A 26,341-nucleotide genomic window follows, 5' to 3' on the forward strand; every position below is an offset into this window, starting at 1 on the left:
TTTCCCACATCCTTTCTTTAGTAGCACACTGGGCAGTCTCTTCGTTTGAGTTAACCAGTGGTTTTCATGGTTTTCAAAGGAAACTGGAATAAATCTTTCAGTACAAAAAACAAAATATATAAATATCAAGAGCATCCTGTTAGAAATTAAGGCTAGGGTACAAAGGTACACCCAAGGGTTTGGGCATGCCGTTGATCTTTTAAGCTTGTTTTTAAGGCAGTATTGTGAGAATTTTAGCAGGGAATTCTTACATAGGTGAGCATCCTGAGTTTGGGTGAATGGAACTGAGGATGGCACAGCCTGAAAGGAGCAGGCTATACCCCCACTTTCTCCTGCCCCAAAGTTCCCAAAACATACACTGGAGGTGGCCGCAGCAGTGGACATTCCCAGCCCATGGCAAAGCTTCTTTTCCCATTCTAGTTAGTAGCCTAGGAAATGCCAAGAATAATTTATGGCCAATTGTGTGAACCATTAAACCAGCTCTCCGGCGACCAATGCCTTGGCATACCCTAACATTTATCAACTGAGTAATAATAATAGAATCATTATCTGTGGTATACATATTGATTCTCCCCCTGCTCCCAATCCCACCACGGTCACTAGTATCGTGCTTCTGGACCAGAGGGTGTCACCTTCTGGTACCTCACAAGCTAAATTCAGTGGGACTTGATTGTAGGAGTATACATTTAGAGATGAGTGTTAGTATTTGATTGAAAAGAGGGCTTCCAAATGATTCTTCAGTTTAGGTCAGCTGGACCCACACTGCTGAGCTTCCCAAGTGGATGGGTTCAGTTTGCTTCTTGTCTTCCTTGAGGCTCAAGGGCACCATCATTTGCAGCCCAATGCAGAACTGAAATATCTAATCTACGAGCCCTACAGAGGGAAAGTTAATCAAGCAACTAGCTATTTCAGTACCCTGCTAAAAACACCATTTCCTTCCTCAAATACAACTTTGAGAGTGTCTTCCCCCCCCAATGGGACCCAGGTGGCGCTGTGGGTTAAACCACTGAGCCTAGGGCTTGCTGATCAGAAGGTCGGCGGTTCGAATCCCTGTGACGGGGTGAGCTCCTGTTGTTCGGTCCCAGCTCCTGCCAACCTAGCAGTTCGAAAGCACGTCAAAGTGCAAGTAGATAAATAGGTACCGCTACAGTGGGAAGGTAAACAGCGTTTCCATGTGCTGCTCTGGTTCGCCAGAAGCAGCTTTGTCATGCTGGCCACATGACCTGGAAGCTGTACGCCGGCTCCCTCGGCCAATAACGCGAGATGAGTGCCGCAACCCCAGAGTCGGTCACGACTGGACCTAATGGTCAGGGGTCCCTTTACCTTTACCCCCCCCCCAACACACTTCCCCTCTTTTTTTGCAAAAGAAAGTAAGAATGGAAAAAGAATCAACACCCTTCTCTCATACACCCCATGTTTACTCCTCCGTTGAACTTTCTCCCTGTCTCTCCATTTTGTCCTCATTCTCAGCAGAAAAACCTTTTTTTCATTTTAAAAAAAGAAGTGCAAAACATGTTGCAGCCTGTGGAGGACTTGAAATAAAAGGGTTTTTTTGCCTTTGTTTTGGTGTCAGTTGATTTCTTACCAAAGTGTTTGATTTGCATTTTTTTTCTTGTCGTTTGCAGAAGCCGAAAGCGGTATGCCCTCTTCGTTACCTTTCCTTCCAACCTCAGCCCTACCTTCACTCCTCCTAACTTCAGGACTAACCCCTTGCCAAGAGTACAGGAAGATAACACCTTTGTCTATCTTTCTCTCCATATATATACACGTAAATATATGTATATACACGTCCAAGTGTGCATACATATATATATATATATATGTATCTATATATATGAGTCCCCCCACAGTTTCAAAGAGGAGAGAGAACTTTATAGCAACAGATTGTTTCTTCGTTGGTTCTTGTGACTCTCGCATTAACTTCTTTGCAGGAATATACCTATATCTATATATACATGCACACATGCGGGTATATATACAAATGAAATTTTGATTCCAGGCTTCTATATTAAGATGCCAGAGGTGCATAAGATTATTACAGTGGGAGAACTGCCTCTCCTGTTCCGTACTCTCCCCACCCCCTGTTTTATGTACTTCCCTTATGTTACCACAGTGTCTGCTCCCTGTCTATTAACCTCTGCACTGCCCCATTGTCTTTGTCGTATTCACACCTTTGCTGAGAGATCCCTTGAGTCCTCCTTCAGCATACCTGTTGAACACACAGTATTTTTCCATGTCCTAAAGTTTCACCTTCCATTAACAAAGTACAAATGTGTTGATTTTTCTTTTAGTTTACATTTTAAAATTTTGGATATGTAACATTCAGTCGGATTAACTGAGAACACAGCGTCACACAGAGAAACAACTATATTGTTTTATCCATGCACAGTGGGTGGCTCTTTGTCCTACATGTTCATATTCATACCAACATGGGAGAGGCCATTTACTGGGACCTTTGAATGAGTTGGCTAATTTCTCCACACTTTGCACTGGCATGTTTTGCATACTACTTTTGTGGGCCGGTATTCAGTGCCCCATCTCGAGCTTACATGCCATCCTGCTGTTTTGGATTTGAAATAAGTAAGGCATGAACTACCAAATCCCTTTAACTTCTCTATTGCTTCACTAGCCTGCACTTCCGAGGGTGCCCACTGGGACCTCCTCAGCCTTGACATACTTTCATTGCTTCTTGCACTGCATACCCCAACCTTCCTTCTTCCTCCTTCTTCCCTTCCTCTCCCTCCTGCTCCTGTTTTCGTTACATCATTCTGTGTAGTTTGTAACATTCTTTCTTTTTATCTTTTTAGTTCTTATATCCTGTGGATTTGGAGTAGATATGCGAAAAAGAGAGGTGGCTTCCTGTCAGTTTGGCATTATTCATATGATCCAACTGCAGAGAAGTTACTGCAACACTTGGCACCTTCAAGATCTGCAGTTGTTGCACCTCTTAATTTGGCTTCTTGTTTACCAGTAATGTTAACCTCGTGGTAAAGGCATGCTTGGCAGTGTGAGAAAAGTGTGTGTGGTTTAAAAAGTGCACCGACTTGCTCCCAGAATGGAACGGCTTTGTGCTGCCTTAACATTCGTTTGTTCGCATTATGTGGCTAACCCAATTAATGACCATGAACAATTTGAATGTTTGAGAACACATTGTGTTCGGCACCGTTTTTCTTGAAACAAGTTTGGACACATTCTTGCTAAAGGAGCAGATGATGTAGTCTATTGGCAGTTGACATTCTTACCGAGGACTTTAACTCCCTGGGAGCAACTCTTGCGATTGTCTGCTTTGGTGTTAATGGAGCTTCAGTATTCTGTAACTTTGTGGAGCTGCCTTGTTGTCTGCAATCTCTACAGTGTCTACAGTGGTTCCCCCCCCAAAAAAAGTATATATAAAGATGTGGAATCTGTATTAAAATTATTCAGAGAAGCCCCAAAGAAAGAAGCAGTAGCTGGGAGACACACAGCTCCCCAAAGAGATGTGTGTGCATGCCTCCCATACTGTTCTGCAAAAAGCCGTAAGGGTAAGGGAAAAAAACGAAAACAAAAGCACACCTATAATTCCTAATTGCTTTAAGGACCACAGTTTAAGGAGCTGTTTGCAACATTACAAGCAGGCCTTATCATGGACCAATAGGCACAGCCCATGGATCAACAAATATTTAAAAAGACAACCAATAGCAGCTGTGTTTTGACTTTGTCATAAACCTAATCAAGAACATCCCATGTCTATTAAATTAAATACAGCAATTGCAATATGATGGTGAATAATATATTTTGTTGTGATCTTAAATTGCCTGGGGAATGGTACAGCACATCTACCTTATAATGGAAGTTACTTGTACTTTTTTTTTTGGTTACCCATCCCATCAAAAGTTTGCTAGTTGTTCTATACATGAGCACAGAATATATGCACATAGGAATTGTGTGTCCTGGTGTGCATTTGGGCATACTAGACATTTTCTACTGACATGGAGCCAGGAGTTGGTTGGTTTTTAGCTGGAGATGCCAACTCTTGATGAAAATATATTTATTATTATTATTATTATTATTATTATTATTATTATTATTATTAGCTGTGTGATATCCAGAAGTTTGGCAGGAATAGCTTTCCCCAACACTTTTTTTTTTAAATGATACATATGATCTTGCTCTAGAAAACTGTAGAAACTTACCTGGGGCTCCCTGTGGTCTCTTGTCCTGGCACCATTCAGGGCTACATGCTCTTAGCTTTCCTGCTCTTCGGTGCCATATTGACATTGGTGATTTTATATTTTGTGGGAAGCTTCATTCGTCAGCAGCAGATTTGGAACCTAATATATAGTTTCAAATTTGAATAGTCTGATGTAAAGACTGAGCAGATGTTTCAGTATTTAACATTTTCCAAGTTCTCGATCAGTTTCCTGCCCTGCCCATCTCCAGTATATAGTACACAGGCATAAATCGTATGCAACAGACCTGGTAGTGTGTTCGATTGAGCTAATCAGGGCTTATGTCTGAGAAGGCATGCATAGGATCACACTTTCTAAGGCTTGTACACACATAATTGGCAATAAGTCTCAGTAGACAAAATGGGTGCTTCTTCTGATTACACATAGATACAATTGTTTTAGTCCAGGGGTAACTAATGCCATGTCTGTCAGATGTTAGTGGGGCACAATTCCCATTACTTTAATTCCCATCCACTATATGGTGTTTTGTTTTATTTTTCCAAAATATCCTGTGATGAGATCCATAAGGAACTGATCCTTATGAAGAATTCAGCACAGGTTCAGCTTTCTGATCACCATGCATTCGGCATTTTTTTTACTTAGAATCTAATCCCATTCCCCAATTACGTTCAACATTGAATGATTAGAATTATCACGTCATTGGATATGTGGGAATTAGGCCATAATTTAATTCATTTTAACCCTTAATATTATGTCTTCCTCTTCAAGTTTTTAAGTGATTACCACTATTCCATTAGAAACAGAAAGCAGGAAATAGAACTGGAACTGGAACTGCTTTGGACGTGACCAGAACCGTTCAAGGAGCAGAGTAACCTGCTACATAAAGCACATGTTATCAGGAAACGTATATCTAAGAAAACCTGTCTCGAGACAAGTATCACTGGAGAGCCAGATTACTGTATAAGTCCATATTTGGTTGTCATTATGAGGTTTGTTGCCTCATTATGTGTGGAATGACCATGGTGAACGAGTGATTCACAGACCAAAAGACCTGGAGCTCCTAAAGGGAGCCCTTAGCCCTACTGAAGTAAATTAATTCATTTAAAAAATCCAACCTTTCTATCTTTTAAAAAGAATGCTAACAATATTACAAAATATGTTAAGGGATGTTAACCAACAAAAATCAGCTAGGACACAAGCACTTCAGAATACAAGAACACACCTTCTGCCAAATGTTCTAGAAAAGAACATATTTACAGTCTAGTGGAAGGCCCAGCGACAATGGGGATGTTCTACAAGTCTGACAAGGTGACTGAAAAGGCCTATCCATTATAATAGCTTACAACGTGGTAGAAGAATGGAGAGAAGGGCCTCCAAGGTTGACCTAAGTATTTGGCTAGGTACATATAAGTGGGTATCTCTGTCCCAGACCATTTAAAGTCTTAAAGATTAGGACTAACGCTTTGAATTAGGCTCAGCAAAAAAAATGGCAACTAGTGGAAATGATATAACACCAAAGTAATATGTGCTTTACACTTTGCTCGGTCAAAATGCTCCAGTTTATTGATGTATCAGAGTACTTCTGAACGCCCTCCTGTCAGATGAGAGAGCCTTTGCTGTAGTGGTGCCTACCTTGTGGAACACTCTCCAATCAGATTTCAAGGAGATAAATAACTATACAACTTTTAGAAGACATATGAAGGCAGTCCTATATAGGGAAGTTTTTAATGTTTGATGTTTTATTATGCTTTTATATTTGTTGGAAGCCACCCAGAGTGGCTGGGACAACCCAGTCAGATGGGCAGGGCATAAATTATTATTATTTTTAGTATTTATTATTATTATTCAAAAGCAGGCTTTCATAGAGCATGTTACAGTAATATAACCTGGATGTTATGAGAACATAAATTACCAGGCTTAGACCTGTCTTGGTGAACAAATTTAAGCTGGTAAAAATACTTATGGCCATTAATGCCTCCTGAGTATCCAACCATGCTAACAGACTCATGATTCTCCAGACCTCCAAACTATGAAGTTGATTCTTAAAGGAAAGTGCAAACTCCAGCCAAAGCAGGGTGAACACCCTAATCTGGACCAGTAGAACCCCCAACAAACCCTACAATCTTATCTGGAATAAGGGTTCTTCGCTTCTCTTAGGGAGCCATTGGTAACCTCTCCATATTGTTGTTGTTTAGTCATTTAGTCGTGCCCGACTCTTCGTGACCCCATGGACCAGAGCACACCAGGCACCCCTGTCTTCCACTGCCTCCTGCAGTTTGGTCAAACTCATGTTGGTAGCTTCCACTATCCAACCATCTCATCCTATGTTGTCCCCTTCTCCTTGTGCCCTTCATCTTTCCCAACATCAGGGTCTTTTCCAGGGAGTCTTCTCTTCTCATGAGGTGGCCAAAGTATTGGAGCCTCAGCTTCAGGATCTGTCCTTCCAGTGAGCACTCAGGGCTGATTTCCTTCAGAATGGATAGGTTTGATCTTCTTGCAGTCCATGGGACTCTCAAGAGTCTCCTCCAGCACTATAATTCAAAAACATAAATTCTTCGGCGATTCTTTATGGTCCAGCTCTCACTTCCATACATCACTACTGGGGAAACTATAGCTTTAACTATACAGACATTTTTCGGCAAGGTGATGTCTCTGCTTTTTAAGATGCTGTCTAGGTTTGCCGTTGCTTTTCTCCCAAGAAGTAGGCGTCTTTTAATTTCGTGACTCCTGTCACCATTTGCAGTGATCATGGAGCCCAAGAAAGTAAAAATCTCTCACTGCCTCTATTTCTTCCCCTTCTATTTGCCAAGAAGTGATGGGACCAGTGGCCATGATCTTGGTTTTTTTGATGTTGAGCTTCAGACCATATTTTGCGCTCTCCTCTTTCACCCTCATTAAAAGGTTCTTTAATTCCTCCTCACTTTCTGCCATCAAAGTTGTGCCATCTGCATATCTGAGGCTGTTGATATTTCTTCCAGTAATCTTAATTCCGGCTTGGGATTCAGCCAATCCAGCCTTTCGTATGATGAATTCTGCATATAATAAGCAGGGAGACAATATACTCCTTTCCCAATTTTGAACCAATCAGTTGTTCCATATCCAGTTCTAACTGTAGCTTCTTGTCCCACATAGAGATTTCTCAGGAGACAGATGAGGTGATCAGGCACTCCCATTCTTTTAAGAACTTGCCATAGTTTGCTGTGGTCGACACAGTCAAAGGCTTTTGCATAGTCAATGAAGCATACAACTCTCCTTGTAAGCTACTTTAGTATCGCTTTGGATCCAACATAAGTTTATCATCTACAATAGACTTTGAAAAAACCCCAACAACATCTCCCTTCATGAATACTTATTCAGATGTAGTCAATGTTAATCTCTCATATACCTGAATATAGCAGAGGTCTGCATGTGGGGCCATAACTCACTATGGCCATTCAAGCCTCCTTCCCCTGAATTTTCAGCCGTTTTTCTTTTTTAAAAGGATCTGTAGCTCTTTTAAATGTGAGGCTATCAGGAAAAACCTGGAGATATTCCTACTGTGCTTAATGCCCTTTCCTAGAGAACGTTCTCTAGCTGCATTTAAGATTCATTCTTGCTTCCTTTGAAATACCTTGGGCAAGAGCCTCCAAAAGTCATTCTGGAATTTCACTTTTGGCAAACTCTATCCCTGAGTTAAATCAACTTTGGTCACTAGTTGTTGCTTTTTCACCAGCTCCACCAGGATATCCAGTACTGCTGAGTGACAGATAAGCTGATATAACAACCTGCACTCACATTTTCTGTTTGGGTGCAAAGGACGTCTGCTTTGTGGACAAATCACCTGAGGCATTTGGCTTGTCTTATTTAAATAGTAAAAAAAAATAAGTACGGTAGCAAAAATAAGGTAAAAATCTCTTTTGGTTCCCCCAAAATTTCTTGGATGTTTTGCCCGAGTAGGAACTTCCAAATTTGATGTTTGCTTCAGGTGAAATTCAGTGGCAACTCCAATTCTACTCATTTGTTTTGTAAGAAGTTAAACCTCTTCCTGTCTTCCAGGGTTCTGACCAATTAGTGCAAGTGCACTGATATGATTGGCGTGTGACTGAAGCAATGATGCCATCCTTCACTGCTTCCTCTTCCACGTATTGATCAGTGAAGGAGAAGAGGATTGATGGCTGTGCTTCTCTCCCTTGTCAGTTCAGTCCTGGTTAGAAAAGACAACTAGATGCTGCAGATATTGCAGTAAATGTGAAACTAAATCTCTGCTTCCCAACTTTGGGTGGTATCAGTTCTCCTAGCACAAGGACTTTTAGCTGCACAATGAAACTCCACCGTCCTCCAAAAATATGTTCTGGATTTCCCCTCCAACACCACTCTAGAGCAGATTTAAGATGGAAGTGGGGGCATGCAGGGAAAGGAGAAGGTGGGAAAGCTCCATTTCACCGCTAAAAGTCCTTGCATTGGTGGAACTGTCTAGTCAGATGCCCCCCCCCATTATTTCTAGTGATCCAATGTGCTATTTCAAGGTTTTCCAAGTGTACAATTTATAGCAGTATTTCTTGAGGGTGGGGGACAACAACTCTGACAGGACAATGCCAGGAAATTGTACCCTTTGTGACCTGCACTGTGTGCCATGTGTTCATATGTATGTGCTTTAACTGTCCTATCAACTTCATCCCTTTAAAACATGGTTTCCTGCCAAGTTGCATTGCATGGATGTCAACTCTCCTCTCACCTAACACAGACAAAGCAAAAGAAGTAACACTCTTCTCACACTACTTGGAAAAATCTGAGGCTTTGCCACCAACAAAGGATAGAGTCCTAAATAGCTTAGATCAGGCACATCCAACAGGTAGATTGTGATCTACTGGTAGATCACTGGACATCTGTGGTAGATCACTGGCTCCCCCCAGAAAAGCTCAACAACTTTGGCTCCCTTAAAAAAGCTCAACATTTTAGCCCTGCACCCCCCCCCCCCAGAAAGGTGCTCTCCTCCTCCCTAAAAAAACTCAAGAGCTTTGACCTGAACCCCCCCAAAAGCGGGTAGATCACTGCCGGTTTTTAACTCTACGAGTAGATCGCAGCCTCTTGGGAGTTGGCCACCCCTGGCTTAGATGGTCCAGTTTATTGATAGGGCAAGTTTCATGGACTTTCCTTAAAATGGATGAGGTGGAGTTATTGGAGGAAACCAGTTATTCTAGGAACACAAAAGTGTCACGGTGATGATGATCATTATCATGATGATGATGATAATAATTATAATTATAATAATAATATCTTACCCATTGCCTCCTATGTTCTGCCCTAGAAAAATTTGAGGTTGCCTGATATTTCACAGAACAAGCTGATCTCCTGAATACAGAAAAAAACTTAAAAGAAAAATGATGGCTGGTGTTAACACAGCACAGTGTTATATTAATATTCAAGCTTTCTGCTGCTGTTTATGCAAATGTTAATGCTGGGGACCTCCCGACCCCACCCCCTGCCGTCACCAAATACATTCCTAGTGATCTTTGCATTGGAATAAGAGAACCTGGTTTCTCATGGGTGGGATTTGGGGCGGATCAGAAGGGCGATTCATGAACACCCATGCTCATCAGGATATTAGGATGCAGCACCAGAGGAATTCATCCAGTCTTTAGTGTTAATAATATGCTAAAGCCCCTACTTAACATCCTTTAACACAAATAACCAATATATTTCACACTAAAAAGGCATAATCATTTATCAAGTGGTAAGCTAACCACAGCCTGTGTTTATTCAGCTAGTAAGTCAGTTTTCTGTGCTGTCCTGCAGTGAAGAGATGTTTACTCTGGCTCCATATTTCTAAACTGATGCTGAAAGTGAGATAAAATTAAACATTGATTTGACTTTCCAAATGTTTATATACCCACACATGATGATGAGTTACATACTTGGTAAATGGACTTCTATATTTAACCAACATCCCACCAAACCTCATGTAGATTCAACTTTGGGTCGAAGACCCCTGAGCTGGCATTGTTTAGACTTACGCTGATTACTGCCTGAAACCCAAAATAATACATTTTGATGACCATACCTGAAATTCACAGAGGTTAACAAGGAACAATGTGATTAGATATTATCCTCTTTCTTCAAATGTAGCTGATTTCAACCCCCCCCCAAAAAAGGGATGAGTAATTTATTTTTATCCATTGGCAACACATTGAAAAGGAGCCTTGGGATGGAGAAATTATTAGCCATTATACTCATTTTATGTTTTCTTTAGCTACAGTAACTGGTTGTCTTGTACCATTCCCCTTGAGTATATATGTGTATTGTACTGTAAGTAATGTGATATATAGAGATAGGGGGCCCATTAATAACATCCCTATTTCAACAGAAATTGACATGAAGAGGTAAAATGCCTGAGAAATAGAGCCTTTTCCAAGCAACTCTTTCCTTGGGAATCACTTCCTTTCACATCAATCATTATGATTTTGTCAGCCTTTAATGCAGAGCAAAAAAAATCAAAGCTTTTCTGAGAGGCTCCGTAGACTTTTCCTCTCCTAATTTAAGACACACAACTCCTAACACAAGTGTTGGGAGTTGTATGATTATTGCCATTGTTTATCCTTTGAATTTTAGGTATATTTAAAATATGCTTTGGATTGGAGCCCTGGTCAGATTCGAGACCTTCAATAAAAGTGGCTTCCAGGTTTCCTATTTTGATTTTTCTCAACTAATGGGCCTCCTATAACAGAACAAAGATGAAGCAATTAGTTTGATTTCACAACTGAAAAGCAGCATGACCTCATGATGTTGTCTTCTTGGCTTTTGTTTGTTTTTTGTTTCGTTTGGTTTTGTCGGACAGTATATTAATCAATCCTGGAAACCATGTGAAGATTCAAGAGGGTACTTTAGGATTCTTCATTGCAAGCGATGCCAAAGAAGTAAAAAGGTAATACATTGTCAGATTTTATGTTGTTCTCTATATATTCTCCTTCTCCTTCTCCTTCTCCTTCTCCTTCTCCTTCTCCTTCTCCTTCTCCTTCTCCTTCTCCTTCTCCTTCTCCTTCTCCTTCTCCTTCTCCTCCTCCTCCTCCTCCTTCTCCTCCTCCTCCTCCTCCTCCTCCTCCTCCTCCTCAATATGGTGCAACTTCAAACTGTCTTAGTCAACTGTGCTGGCAACTGTCCAAGGCGTGTTTCAGAAACTGGTCCCACATAAATTTCCTTCATCTGATGAGGAATGGAGCAAACCCTCAACAGTGCAGATAAAAGATAGAGAAGGCCTTCCTGGTTCTGACCCAAGGCCCATGTAGTCCAGTGTTCTGCTTCTGCTGGCAGGTAATCAGATGACTCTGAAAATCCCACAAACAGATACTGTCGTTCCAACTCAGTGGTGGCCCGTGTGGTGTGGTGGAACCCAGCATCTCTGCATCAACTCCACACCCAAATGGGGCTGGTGTGAGGCAGTACAGTGCAGGTGCATTGGCAGAGCCATTGCAGCACTGCCACCTGTCATCCACCCATCCACCCACCCCAAAATTTATTGTCACTCTGCTTCACCCTAGCCCTGTCTAGGTAAGCTGGAGCAAGCTCTGCCCCAACAAATGGGCCCAAGGTGGACCTCAAGGCAGCTTATGCTTACTCACATAAAATAACCTAAATATTTAAGATATCTTTATTGTCATGTCCCCTTGGGGGAACAACGAAATTACTCGGTTGCTACATCCACTCAGATAAGGCATTCCGCATAATCCAAAATTACAAAACCTAATTAAAAACAGTAAATATAATACAAATAACAAATAAAATAAAATGACTTCAAAGTCCAGGCTTTCCATTTAAGGCCAAAATCGCTCTAGAGAAGAAACTGTTCCTGAGACGGCTCGTTCTTGTCTATATCTCCGTCCCGATGGCAGGAGCTGAAAGAAATGGTGACCAGGGTGCGTTGGATCTCTTGATATGTCTAGTGCTTTTCTATGGCACCTGGTGGTGTAGATTTGTTTTAAGGTGAAGAGTGAGCAGCCAATAATGCTCTCTGCTGTTTTAATAATTCTACACAGCCCTGCTCTATCCTGAGAAGTACAGCTTCCGTACCACACACATAAACCGTACGTGAGCACGCTCTGTATGGCACAGTGATAGAAGAAGGCAAGCAGCAGCTTTTGTGGAAGATGATTTGAAACCAGCACTAAAACATCATAGCAATTGAGCATCACCAACATTGCATCATAAGACTACCATAATCTGAATTATCAGGTGACACCAGCCACATGAGTTTTGAAGGGCCTTTCAGAAGAAGAACGCATTTTCTCAGCCTCCGAAAGAGCATAAGGGAGCTGGCCTAATGGGTCTCACTTGGGAGAGAGCCCCATAAAGAGGGTGCTGCAGCCACAAAGCCTTGCCTGTTGTAGGACTGTGTCTTAGAAGTCAGAGACCCTCAAAACATGATCTCACCACATGCTCAAAGTATATGGGTGAGGAGAACCTTTAAAAAAGGCTGTTCATTTAGCCCCAAGCCCCGGCTATCTGTCACAATATCATTTAGAAATACATGGATAAATAATAGTATATTGGATCAGAAGTTCCCACTGCAAGCAGGAAGTTGCCAGTTCTCCCCTCCCTTTTTATACAGTGGTACCTCTACTTATGAATAACTCTACTTACGAATGTTTCTACTTACGAATGGAGCTCTGTCCGCCATCTTGGATGCTGTTTAGATAGGATTTTTTCGACTTACGAATTTTTAGATAGGGTTGCCTCGACTTACGAATTTTTTCTCCCAATGCATTCCTATGGGATTCGACTTACAATTTTTTTTCGACTTACAAATTGCGTTCGGAACGCATTAAATTCGTAAGTAGAGGTACCACTGTACTTTCCTACAATAAGGTGCGTGCACAGGGCCCTGACCTCATGCCAGTTTGGTGGGGTGCATTGAGGGCTACAGAAAAGGGTAAATGAGTGCCCCCCCCCTTTGTATGAGCAGAAGTAACTTTCACAGAGGAGTCCTTAAGTCAAGCCAAATACTCGTAAAACATCAGAGGTGTCTGTCTAAGCACTGTAATTGCAAGAATAATTTCTATTGTCCTTCATTTGTTTCATGACAGCATCTGAGTTCCTCTAAAACATTAAGCTATGTGAAACTAAGTGGAACAAATGGCCTTATATATCTTCAGCTGTCTGCTTTTTTTCAAAATATATATAAAATAAAAATAAAAACCAGAGGGCTTTGAGCCAGCAATTCCCCTGCCAAGAACAGTGTTTTCATTTCTTGTGTGTTTGGATAATAAAGTCACTTTGGATGCTACTTTCCAAGATGAAAGCTGGATGATCTGATCCACCGTGTCATATTTATTAACCGTTCCCCCAATTATTTTCAAGTTAAATTTATTAAAAGAAGCACGAACTTGAATCACCCGGCCTTGTGTTTGAAATTAATTGTCTTGTAGCAAACATTTCCTTTTTAAAATGTCTAAACCTTTCAAAAGATTAAAGGAAATTAGTGCTGGCATGTTTCATTAATTTGGCACTTGTAGCAAGGAGGAAATGTGGGACTAATTTCATTTGTATGGATTAAGAAATGTGTCAGTTTTTCCATTCTCCCTCCCTCTCTAGGGCATTTTTTTACTGCAAGGCCTGTCATGATGACATCACAGATCCCAAAAGGATAAAAAAATGCGGCTGCAAACGACGTAAGTAATTTTCCTCCCCCCTCTCATCCCCCGCTAGCTTTTCTAGTCTACAAAAACGGTTAAGCATTAAGGGATCTCTTTTAAATATATTTCTACATTTTGAATAGTGCTAGAGAGAGGCTAGGAAATCTGTGCATACCAGCACAATAACTGTGTCCTGCAATATCTACTGCTTGCATATTTTGAGGTTTAAATTTCACACCTTTTGGTTTTACCTGCGCCGTTATTAGAACTTATTTGGCATCTTAACAAAATTTAGAGAATGATCACATTATGTATAGGTGTCAAAATTTCTCCCCCCATCCCTCCCCCCAAAAAACATTAATAAGGGTTTCCACAGTACACTTATTGCCTGTTTGAAGCAAACCCCACCCATGAAGGAAAATACCCTAATTTTAAATTACCTGAACATTGCAAGTATTTGTTTTGTTTTGTTTTGCATATCCAAATCATGGACATAAAGCACTGATCAGAAGGAGCTATGCAGGAAATTTTTTAAAGAGGCTGTGTCCAGCCTTGGGAAGCAAAGCAGATCCACAATCTCCAAGCTGCTCCACAGGGACCAAGCTTTGGGAACTTCCCTAAACCAACTGTGCAAAAGCTCACTGGCGCATCAAAACCTCAGCCAGAGTCCATTTATTTATTCTAGGTTATCAGGAATAGCTGACTTGTGTCCCTGCCGATGCTGTTGGATTCCAGCTTGCATCGATTCCGGCCAGCCAGAGTGTTGTAGTCCAACAAAATCTGAAGGGGCACAATTTAGCCACCCCTGCAGTAAATGAGTTAATATTAGGGCCAGTTTATATAATCAGCAGAATCAAGTGGTAACACTTTATGCGGACTGCAACTACGTGGGCTTGCATTTGAGAGCAGTGGGTTGCATGTTTGAATGCTTCTCACCAGTAACAAAACTGTCTTTATCTTTCCTATTCATGTTCTATTTTTTCATGCACAGGTGTGGGGGGGGAGTTGGAAGGGGGGAAGAACATAGCCCTTCTCAAAGGCTGAAGTGGTCTAGTCCAAGGGAGGAGACAAAGTTTTATCGCAATTATGCTGATCATATAAACTGCTCCTTTATATGAATACTGCAGATTATATATTTGCGTCACTGCCCATGCAGAAATATTATGACAGGCAGACAGATAACAGAATGACAAAGAAAATAAACATATTGGAGGCCAATGAGAGGAAATTAAAGAACTGGAAATGAATCCTCCAAAATGCCTTCCAGCAAAAGGTAACTCTAAAACTACAGGGAAGCCCCCAGAGGACCAACCTTTCAGCCCTCAGTATATAAGAAATAGTCTAGTGATTGCAAGCATCAGTCATTCTGGTGAATGAAAAACTGTCGGACAGATGTTGAAATAAAATGAAGGATGGCATAGAAGGAAGATGTCAGAAACGTTGTCCTGAGTATGGAATCAACAGAACAGGTTGGGAAGGAGGCATGGATAGCAAAATTGGATCCCCCCCCCTTGAGCACTTTCTCACAGCGCAATCTTATGCAGTCCACTCAGAAGTTAGTCCCATTGAGTTCAACAAGACTTATGTCTTATGTCCAAGCAACTATATATAGCATTGCAGACTAAGAGTGGAATTCAGCATTGCACCGCTATGAATGTTGTGTCTGTGCGAGCATTTCAGCTTGCCAGATGGAACAATCCCACTTTCCTTCCTCCACGAGCTGTTCTGGGGCTTCTGCCAAGGGAAATATGCACAAGCAGAAGTTCTTGAGCAGCCCTTCTGTTGATAGGGCTACTTTGGTGGATCCCATCCTAAGTCTCCTTATTTCTGTGTGAGTCCATCTGTGTATGAGTCCACACATTGGCCAGAATTGCATACAATGCACCAAGTTGCATTGTTGCGATGCAAATCTAGGTCTGGAACTTGGAGAGGGAGTTGCAGGAGGAAAGCAGCCAATTCACCCTCCACCGACTGCATCTGCCCTGCAAATTTTCCCTACGAACACCCATTTTGTGGCAGCAGGGTTTGCTCACATAACTGTGTGGTTCCAGGCACAAGCCTGGTATGCAGTTGACATCTCAACACATACGGAATATAAGTGATCCCTCATTAGAGAGCAACCTGTGCCTAATTATACATGGCCAAATCCCATTGATTCTAATGGATGTCACCTAGAGCTGGATGTAACTGGGCCGTTACTTGTAATTCAATTAAGGCACTGCCAGAGAACCATAATATCTATGACTGAGAGTCGCTGGCAGTTTTTTTGCGTGCCCAGTCGCAATGCATGATTATCCCTCAGGGAAGAGCCATGTGTTGGAGTTTTAAACCCCTCCAGTGATGAGGGAGAGTGCTTGTGAATGCACTAGCTCCAACACCAGTCATCTTGTTGCCATCCCTGTTCACCTCTGTAATGGAATGGGGATTCTGCTGCACTTACGTAGGCTACCTGCATGATTTTGAACCCTGAAGTGGGGGTGAATGTGCTCGATTCCACTCTCTCTTTTCACATGAGGACTTTAGAATGCCTGGGAACCCTCTGCATGTTTGCCACAGTAGCTTTGCATGCTCTAGAGCAGGCACCCCCAATCTCGGCCCTCCAGATGTTTTGGGACTACAAATCCCATCATCCATAGCTAACAGGACCAGTGATCAGGGATGATGGGAATTGTAGTCCCAAAACATCTGGAAGGCCGAGTTTCGGGGTGCCTGCTCTAGAGGAAGTGGGGGACACTTCACTCATTTCATGCTGCTCTGTGTAAGCAGAGAAGGCTCCCTATAGCAGGCCAAGAATTATCTTGCAGGGAAGACCAGTATTTGTGGGCAAGGTTTATTTCAAGGCTACTTATCTGCCCTTCATGTTCTTCTCACTGAAGGACCCCTGGTAAGCTTTAAAGAAACCCCAGGCTTCACAAGGAAGCCACTGACGACACAGCTCAGTCATGCTGGTGACAGCTCTTCAATCCAGCCCTCCAGCAGTGAGGCAGAGGTCTTTGTAGTCTTGCTACCCAAGATTTCAACCCTCACCCCAAGAATCTCTGAGTCTGGGGACTGTCTATTCTGCCATTTTCACCTGTAAATTGGCAGAGGCATAGAGAAGTGTAGCACCACCTGGTGAAAGTTAGGTAAATAGTGTGTGTGACTAGATGGAAGGAATATGATTCAGTTGAATTTCAGGAAACTAGCAGTACAGGATTGCAGGCCATGTTAGGAGAGAAGCATGTCGAGAGGGACAGGAGGAATGTTGCCTACTTCTCTTCCCCCCTCTCCTCTCCACTCCCCATGTCTTTCTGTGCAGCAGAATTTGTCTAATCTGCTGTAAAATGTCAAATAGTTACATTAGTACTGACAATGTACTTTGTAAAGCTGCAAGATTTGGAGTTCTCCACTCTCCACTCAGTTTGTCAGCTTCATTTATGGATGGCAGTGAGAGCGAACCTTTTCTCTCTCTGCCCTCCTTCTCCCCCCCCCCACACACACTTTAGCTTTTTGTAATTGGTGAGCTTTATAACAAAAAATAGAAACCTTAAATGGAAATTATGCATAAGATGAAAGGGAGGCACAAGAATAAACCTGTGTGTACAGGTGAATGGAATTTGATAGAATATCTTTTTTCACGTGGAAATCTTAATTATTGTGGCATTAATTACATGCAGTTTCCTGGGATAGTTGAAAGCCATGTTCTTTAATAATGCATCAGAGGTTTCACGTCCCTTCAGATGCTGTCTGAACATTAGCTTCAGTATTGTCAGGGTCTAAAAGTGAGTCTGACCTACATAGCTGTTTGTCCAAACCTGTTAAGCCTAGTATTAATAATTCAGCACAGAGCTCTGCAGTTCCACAAAGCCAGAGATAATTAGAGTAACCTTGCTTTTCTTCCACAGATATCCCCCCCCTTCTTACAGCCCTCTTCTCCCTATTCCTTGAATAATCTGTAGATTTTCATGTAATGTTGTCCGAAAAGAAATTCTACTGTGAAATTCCTGTGCTCCGGATTACTGTGTAGCCTTGTGGTATAATCTGCTTTCAGTTGTGTTCTTGCTTTAATTTCATTACAACTTTCCAGCAGAGTACAAGTATTAATACATATTGTGGTTAGAGAAACAAACCTTCATTGAGGCTGCAGTATTTAGTCGATTGAGTGTGTTAGGCATCTTTTAAACTATATATATATATGTTTAGTGCAAGCTCTTAGAAAAATTGCAGGTGGCTAGAGGCACTTCAGCAGAGATGCTTCCCCCTTCTCTTGCAAGGAGGAGAAGAACCCTCTTCTAAGATGGTGCCCGCCTGCTGAGATGCTATGAAATGTTTGCATGGATCATCTAAAAATGAACATTGTTTTCCTCCCCAAGCAGAACAATCGTTTGATTCATATTCATATAATTTGGTGATTGACTTTCTTATTTAACAGAATGATCAATGAAAACTTAACACGACTGATTCATGTAACTGAATGACAGCCCTAAAGTTTTTATTTGCCACAGCCAGCCTGAGATGAAAGTTGCAACAGGGGATGATGATATACTTACTCTGGTTTCTTCTTCTTGTATTAACCACTTTAGTATAAATATGCAATGCTTTTCTTCCCCTCCTCCAGCCGCGATGCTTCCTTCCAAAAGGGGGCTATTGAACCCCCGAGGTACAGGTCATGTGTGTGTACACTGATAATGTTTGAAGGAAATTGCATTAACCTGTGATATTGACAATGTTTTGATTTATTTTTCCTCTTGCTGCCTTGGAACACGGCCCCTACTATATTTTAACTACACACTGATAGTGATCTATTGTGAGTAAAAACGGGCTCCCTGTAGCCCAGAGTGCAATCCAACCTGTCTTTCTTCCAGTAGAGAGTATTCATTTGTCCAGTATTCCAATTCTTTTCTTTACACTTTTATGTTGCATGTAGCGGTGGCGTCTCATACCCACACCTTTTCTCATTCTTTATTGTGGGTCAGTGCGACGTTGAAGAAAATACAGCAGTCTTTCAACTTGCTTTCCCCTGGCCTCTTCTCATTCCCAACTGTATTTTCCATACCCAACTGTATCCCCCCCCCCAATTGTAAATCAAACAATTTTTTTCTCAAGCTTTCCTAATTTGTTATCTATTACGAGGCTGAGAGAAAGTGCCACCCCTGTTTGCAGCAGGTCAACTAGGTTAATAGTCATCCCCACTGTCCAGGAGAACTCTGGGAACTGTTGTTCAAGGGTCTCCAACTGAAATCCTGCCAGTTCTTAGGAGTCTTTTGTGGAGGATTGAGGGAAGCCATGTATACATTTGTATTGCAGAAATGCCCTTTCCTCTGTTGTTCAGCTCTAGTTCCCAGTCAAAGATGCACAGAACATTTAATATAAAATAGCCAATGAATGACTTCCAGCATCAAACATTCAAACTTGGCAAATATCCATCTGTGTACCAGTTAATGAACCCTGATATACTAATACAGTTGTGGTACCAGTTCTTAAGTAGAAAGAGGTAGTTCTAAAATACTAATTATAAATTATTGTTGCTAAGTATTTCCCTTAGTCTGTAGACTTTGCTGAAGAAATAACAACAATCATGTGTGCGTGGCCTAAGTATATTTTTAGTGGCATCAACTGTCTCCAACTTTGTTTCTTATCACTCCCCACTGAAATGCTTTTCATGTGCCCTCCAAAACACAGGAGGACCACTTCCCTGTGAGTGGCATCCACAAAGCAGGGTAGACATTTAAATGATCCCAATCACATAGGCAGGGGCTGACTGCTTTACTCTTTCCATGGGAACCAAGACTTCGCTTCTAGCAAAGTACCAATTCCATGGCCAGGAACCATCACAATAAGCCACCATTTATGTGGTTGTTTAAATGTTGCTCTCAGCTATAAACCACTCATAGATAAGTAGTTCCCATACATATATAGAAATGTGTAAAAGGACATCACATTGTGAAATTTATCTGGTTTCAAATATTAGCAAAACTGAGTCTAGGTCAGTCTAGTGCACAGCATCGTGTGTGCATAGAGTGTAGCACTGAGTGGGAGGCAGGGGGGTGGGCAGACTTGCTGTAGATAATTTGGCCTGGTGAACTTAGTCTCCTTCCTGCATTTTTGTTATGTTTCAGAAAGAAAGACTAAAGAATATCTCAGAAGGAACAAGAATGCTAGCGTTGTGGAAATCCTAAATACTACATTTTCTGTAATGTATCAGAGCACAAGGCTGCTTAATTGGTTTGTAACCAATTATGTGTTAAGCAGAGAGCTGCAGCTAATCTTGGATATAAATAATAATAATAATAATAATAATAATAATATATTATTTATTTATTTATTTATTTATTTATTTATACCAGGCATAGGCAAACTTGGCCCTCCAGATGTTTTGGGACTACAACTCCCATGATACCTAGCTAACAGGACCAGTGGTCTGGGATGATGGGAATTGTAGTCCCAAAGCATCTGGAGGACCGAGTTTGCCTATGCCTGATTTAAACCCCACCCATCTGGCTGGGGAAACCCAGACACTCTGGGCGGCTCCCAACAGAATATTAAAAACATGATAAAAGATCAAACATTAAAAACTTCCCTAAATGGCTGCTTTCAGGTGTCTTCTAAAAGTCAGATAGTTGTTTATTTCCTTCACATCTGATGGAAGGACGTTCCACAGGGTGGGCGCCACTACCGAGAAGGCCCTCTGCCTTCTGTGAAACTGTACCCTTATTAAATGCCCCCAGCCCACTAATTGTGCCTTGTCCTCATTCACACATTAATACTTTTTAAAGTGTGCACCTAAAAATTATGGGGTAGTATCCAATGCTGCTGTCCCCCCAGCACAGCAGAGTTCTACTTCTGCAGTGGGAATTTCCCCTCCTTTTTCCTTATAGCCCTCCATGCACTGTCCAAATGGGCTCCACAGGGTTGATGAGCTGCCCACCCACCCCATGCAGATGTTGAGAGCATGCAGGGAGAGGAAAGGCAAGGGAAGCCCATTTGCACAAGTGGAACTCCATGGGCACAATGTTGGATGCAAGCCGTGAAGTGTAAATCAGTCCCCTGGGGCATTGCTATTCATTTACCTTCGGGCTACGTTTAACATCTGGGGGGGGAGTGTACCCAAGCTACACATTGCTTTAAATGTGTTGTTGCATTTATGCACCTTCTTCATGGCTCCCATTAAAAAAAAACAAGTGTCTCCACTGAATGCTTCCAAGCAAAACTTCTAATTAGTCTTGCGCACTTTAGGGGAAAGTTAAGTAGCGGCAGGACATGGTGTGGGATATTGTTGTAAGAAATAAAAACACCCAAGAGCCCTGTAGCACTTTAAAGGACTAACAAATGCATTATGGCACAAGCTTTCATGGAATCAAGTCCGCTCAGTCAAGTCTTGATCTGAGTTCATGGAATCAAGTCCGCTCCAGAGGATGTGGGGTGCTCAGATTAAGGAGTGGAGCCATCCTGCTGGCTTTCCTGAAATGCAACTCCTGCCCCCATTTGCAACTGGGTTGATAAGCCTCCTGATAAGCCACTTAAAAATATTTTAAAGTAGTGGAAAGGAACTGCAGTTTCAAAAGGGGACATGTGTATGGACAAGAAGCCCCAATAATATGGCACTTTGCCTGGTGGGCCTCCCATCCAGTTTGAGTGCGTCTTTGGCACCTCTCAAAAAGCTATTATCACATGGGGTCACTTTGTGTACTCCTGTACTTCAATAGCCTTTTGCGATAGTGATTATGATACCCATTGTATCATAAGGCGAGGAGGAACATAAAATTTCTGTTCATGGCTCGGCATCCGTGAGCAACTCAGGGATCCCATTAATTAGCCAGCTTGTTCAAGCTGATCAGTGATGGCTGAATAGAGCCAAGATCAGGCATGACCGAACTTGGCCCTCCAGATTTTTGGGGGACTACAATTCCCATCATCCCTGACCACTGGTCCTGTTAGCTAGGGATGATGGGAGTTGTAATCCTAAAACATCTGGAGGGCCAAGTTTGGCCATGCCTGGCCAAGATCATTGCCTTGCACAGAGTTCACGAAGAATTCACTAGTATGACTTTCTGGGGTTAAATTCTCCTTGTTGATTTAATTTGGGACCAGTTGCTCAGAAATTAGCACTGTTGGATTTTGCACCACTTGAAATATTTCCTTCTCACACATACATTTCCCCGGAGTTATATGATTTTATAACTTTATGACTTTATAGTTTTATGGCAGCCTTGATATTTATAATGAGCTGGCAGTTTATCAACATTCTTATAAATAAAAATACATATGCAGAAATAAGACTTAACCATGGTTAGCAGGAATCATGGATCGTTTGCTGCCCCAGGTCTGGTTAAGACCCAGGTGTATTTTAACATTTTGAGTTAGCCTAGCACATTAAACTCTGTCCCCAGATGGCATTATATGTCAACTAGCAAGTGCAGAGACTAGAGCACTGCAGGAGCTAACCATGTTTAAGGAAAACAAACCATATGCCATATTAGAGTTCATTTTGCTTTATTCAATTATAATGATTAAACTTCTTCATATAATCCTAGTTTTACTCTTAATATTAGTTTTGTTTTGTTTAGAAGCACTAGTTCTGTAAAACATTGTCCCAGTCAGAATCCTGATGCTTGTGAATATATTTAACTCCTAAGTAATGTTCAGCAAAATCATTAGTCTTTGAAAGGCATCAATTGTGTCACTGAAATGTCAGTCCCAGTCAACAGACGAGATCTAAAAAATCAGTCAATGAATGCACAATTTGGGTATCAAATTTTAGTATATTCAAATATTGTTATTTGAAATTCAAACTTGTTACCTGAATATTTGGAGGAGTCAGATTTCGGCAGTCAAAATAAGATTGGTTGTGGGGCAGCACATACCTTATTTTCAGAGGCGAGTCAAGGTGGGTAGATTTTTCTTGTTAATTCTGGTTACAAAATCCATACCCACAGCTATTGATGTGAGTTTAAAGGGTGTTATTTTGCCAGTGTTTAGGTAAAGCAGAACAGCCTTAGTGACATGTGTGTCCCTCAGCCTAATTTTATTGATTGATTCCCAAAGCCCCCTACAAGTGGCTAGTTCAGAACTTTGGTAAAAGTGAACAGCAAATCAGAAGGAAGAGGAAGAAAAAGCAGGTGGAAGCAGGTGTCAGAAAGGGAGAGGATGTTATGCTTCCTTTGACTCTGGCCTTGCCCACTGCTGGCTTTTAGCCCAGGGGTTGGCAAGGTTTACCTCACCTAGGCCGGTTCGCTCCAGCGGAGATCCCTCCGCGGGCTGGTTCACACATGCCCACGATTTCCGGCGTCTGCGCAGACACGATTTCCGGCACCATGGAAGTGAGTCCCCATGCTGCACTTTGCCGGTTTAGCAAAGCGTGCAGGGGCTCGCCGAGTGGGCGGCTTGGTTTAGGGGCCGATTAAACGACCCCTGTGGGCTGCTTGTGGCCCATGACCCTTTGGTTGCCAACCCCTGTTTTTAGCCCCATGCACAGTCAGCATGCGGCACTCAACAGATTATCCCTAAAGGAATGCGGCACTCGACAGAAAATAATGCTGACCAATTTTCCCTAAATGATCTAAAAGTAAAGTTTTATTCATTCTTCCTTGCACATAAAACACTTAAATTCTGATCTCGGCTAGAACCAGTACAGTGGTACCTTGGTTTACAAACACAATTGGTTCCGGAAGTCTGTACTTAACCTGAAGCGTACTTAACCTGAAGCGAACTTTCCCATTGAAAGTAATGGAAAGTGGATTAATCTGTTCCAGACAGGTCCACGGAGTACTTAAACTGAAAATACTCAAACCAAGGCGTACTTAAACCGAGGTATGACTGTACTGGCAGGCAATACATTGCTAATGCTTACTGAGTGTGGGAAAGGCAAAACTGTGGTGTGCAGAGGATTTTCAGTGGTATTTAGATTTGCAGTTTATAATATAATTTTAGTGTAGATACTCACTTATTAAGAAGCATTCTACTTCCCCATGTTGCATACTGAAGGAATATAAAAGGCAAGGAATATAAAAAAGTTGATTGCTTTCTTAGACATCATTAATCCAAACATGCTATGAAACATTGGAAAAGTATTGTATAGTAGAATGATCAAACTGCTTCCTTTAATCCTTATATATAGCTACGCAATTTTTGACTGCAAAACCCTGGCAGTCTGTATAATCGGAAACAGCTAACACTCTCCCTTTACTATTATTTAAAAGCCAGAACTTTTAAAAAAAAATTGCAGAAGGCGCAGGAAGTCTGTGGTTTCCCTGGTGTACTATGAAGCAAGGGAGAAAAAGCTCTGCCTGTTGAGCGCAGAGAAAAATCAATTGTCACAACCAGTTTTAAGACACGCTGCTGTATTTTTAAATTTTTAAAATATTTTTTTGCACAGCTGAAACTGTGCTGTGGGGGAACCCTTTGCTATTCTTCAGGTTGATGATCTTAACCAACATCGCCACAAGGCAAATTAAATCCATCTAGCTGTTCCTGTAACACTACAGTTCCTTTGTGACCGTAATTTCTTTGTGAAGTTTTCCTTTGTTGTCATTTACCTCTTGCTGTGGATCATAAGAGAAGTTGAATTGAAATGACATTGTATCCATTTCAATTCATAATGGTAGTCTGGCTCTTTTCCCCCTTTCCTTTTTTTTACTCAACCCCAGTTGACTGACGCGGAGTCCAGGTTTTCTTTAGCCAGCTGTTGTTTGGTGCTGTTCCACTAGATGTCCTCATAGATCTACTTTTTGTTACCATTGGTGATGTAAAAGCCAGGCAGAGGAGTGGTAGCAGTTGGATAGACAATGGTAACAAAAAAAACAAAAAAACAGGTAATCAGCAGAGAAGACCTTTATCCCTGTTTGCTTTGCTTGTCAAAGTGAAAATATTGTTTAGTGGGCAGATACCTTCTTCCGAGGGTATATGTTTGAAACAGGTTGGCTTTTGTAGAATTTTAAGAGGTGCTCCACTACCATGACACCAAAATTAATGAAGTTGTACAGAAGAGTCTCCTGTCTTTCTGCTGATTGCCATATTTAATTAACATTTATGGTGGTTTAATGGGAAACAGTATGTGTCTGGCTGTACCAGCTTTAATCATTCCATCATGTCTTTAATCTGCTCAGCAACCATTATTCCTAATATTCCATCTTGTTATATGTTTGCGGGTGCATTTAAAAATATTTATTTTCTTCTTCTATTTGGTATGAATGCAAAATGACTGTGTAACAGGAATGAAGAGTAATGAGCATGTTGCCTTACAAACTGTGCTGCTCTGATATGTGATTGCTCATATGATGATTGATTAAAACCTTCATAGCAAGTCCTTTTGAGAAGTTTGCTATCATATTTGAGACTGTTTCCTGCATGTTAACAGAATGTATTATAAAATGATGCATGGTCTCCAGAATAATTGATATTAATAATTAAAAACAGTCCCTAAAATGCATTGGGTCTTGAAATGTGCCTTGCACCAGTTCCATTATTGAACAGAAGAATACAAATTATTGTTGAAGAAAATGGTTCTTAAATATTTTCCTCTTCTGTACCCCCCCCCCGGTGTCTTATTCTATTATTGCATTTTGACAAAATACAACTTAGATGGAAATGAAAACCAGGGACTGTTACTAACCAATATCAAAACATTATACAACTGGCAGTTACTTGGGTTTCGCTACAGCATTTGATTGGTAGAAGCTTCTTCAAAGCAGTTGTATATTATGCATCATGGAATAACTTTCATTTTTCTTTCACCAAATCAGTGCATTTCAGACCAGATCTTGATTTTCCTTTAAACAAGAAGAGAAAAGCCAAATATTGATATGTTTTGGGGTTTTTTAATGTAGGAATATTTGGACAAACATAATCTTTGTTGAATGAAGAAATGTTTCCCCCCTTTTTTTCTGAATAACCCTTAAATGAGTGATGGAGACGCAAAGAAAAGACGGGGAAAACTGATGAACTAACTATAAGTTGTCCTGAATAATTTTTAGTAGTCTAAACTGTTACCTATCAAAAGCTGTAGTGGAATTCCAGCTTTGTCCTAAAAATCAAGTTCTGGGGAATGATGTATGGTGTGCTGACCGAGCCTGATGTTGCATGTTGACATATTCAAACAGCTGCAAGATAACTCAAAGAGAATGCTAAGAACACATGCCACAGGAAATGCAAGCAACGTTTTAGAGGAACAGAATCACTGCTGAAGAGATCACTCATCCATCTCCCTCAATGCCTGTTTTCCCACAACCATGACGTTACCCCTTGCTTGTCAGATATACTGTGTATGGCAAGTCATAGAGGCCTTAGAATAGGACTTGACCCATTTTGGAAGATTTATACCCTACTTTCTCAGTTTAAAAACAACAGCAACCCCCAAGTCAATGGGAAATGTTTTAAATTAACATGGAAATTGTGACTGCTTCTTTGTAAGGTTACAAGCCTTTAAAAAAAAAAGTTTGGGTGCACATTTGCTCTTACGGGTTGTGCTTTTTGACTACCAGCGACATGCTTCAATGTCACTAAAACATGAGAAACAATTATAAGATGTCCTTTGGTTTCACCTTCATGTGTTGTTTGTGATTGAAGTAACTTTAGTAGAATTGAACAAAT

At 41.3% G+C, this 26,341-nt stretch overlaps 1 protein-coding gene across 6 annotated transcripts in view; it reads left to right on the forward strand.

The window, feature by feature from the left end:
• The window catches only part of LOC118096077 (calcium-activated potassium channel subunit alpha-1), a 550,308-nt gene that overhangs the window by 400,867 nt on the left and 123,100 nt on the right, over nt 1-26,341 (forward strand). For 5 of the 6 annotated variants that reach the window (XM_060275028.1, XM_035137303.2, XM_035137304.2 and 2 more), the window contains exons 17-18: nt 10,984-11,070; nt 13,734-13,810. In XM_060275028.1, the coding sequence (XP_060131011.1) occupies nt 10,984-11,070; nt 13,734-13,810 (164 nt within the window). Of the gene's footprint in view, nt 1-10,983; nt 11,071-13,733; nt 13,811-18,551; nt 18,561-26,341 lie in introns of all 6 variants that reach the window. The other variant, XM_060275027.1, reaches the window with a different exon arrangement.

The sequence above is a fragment of the Zootoca vivipara genome, chromosome 5 (assembly GCF_963506605.1).
Source record: "Zootoca vivipara chromosome 5, rZooViv1.1, whole genome shotgun sequence".
In the NCBI taxonomy this organism is placed as follows: domain Eukaryota; kingdom Metazoa; phylum Chordata; class Lepidosauria; order Squamata; family Lacertidae; genus Zootoca; species Zootoca vivipara.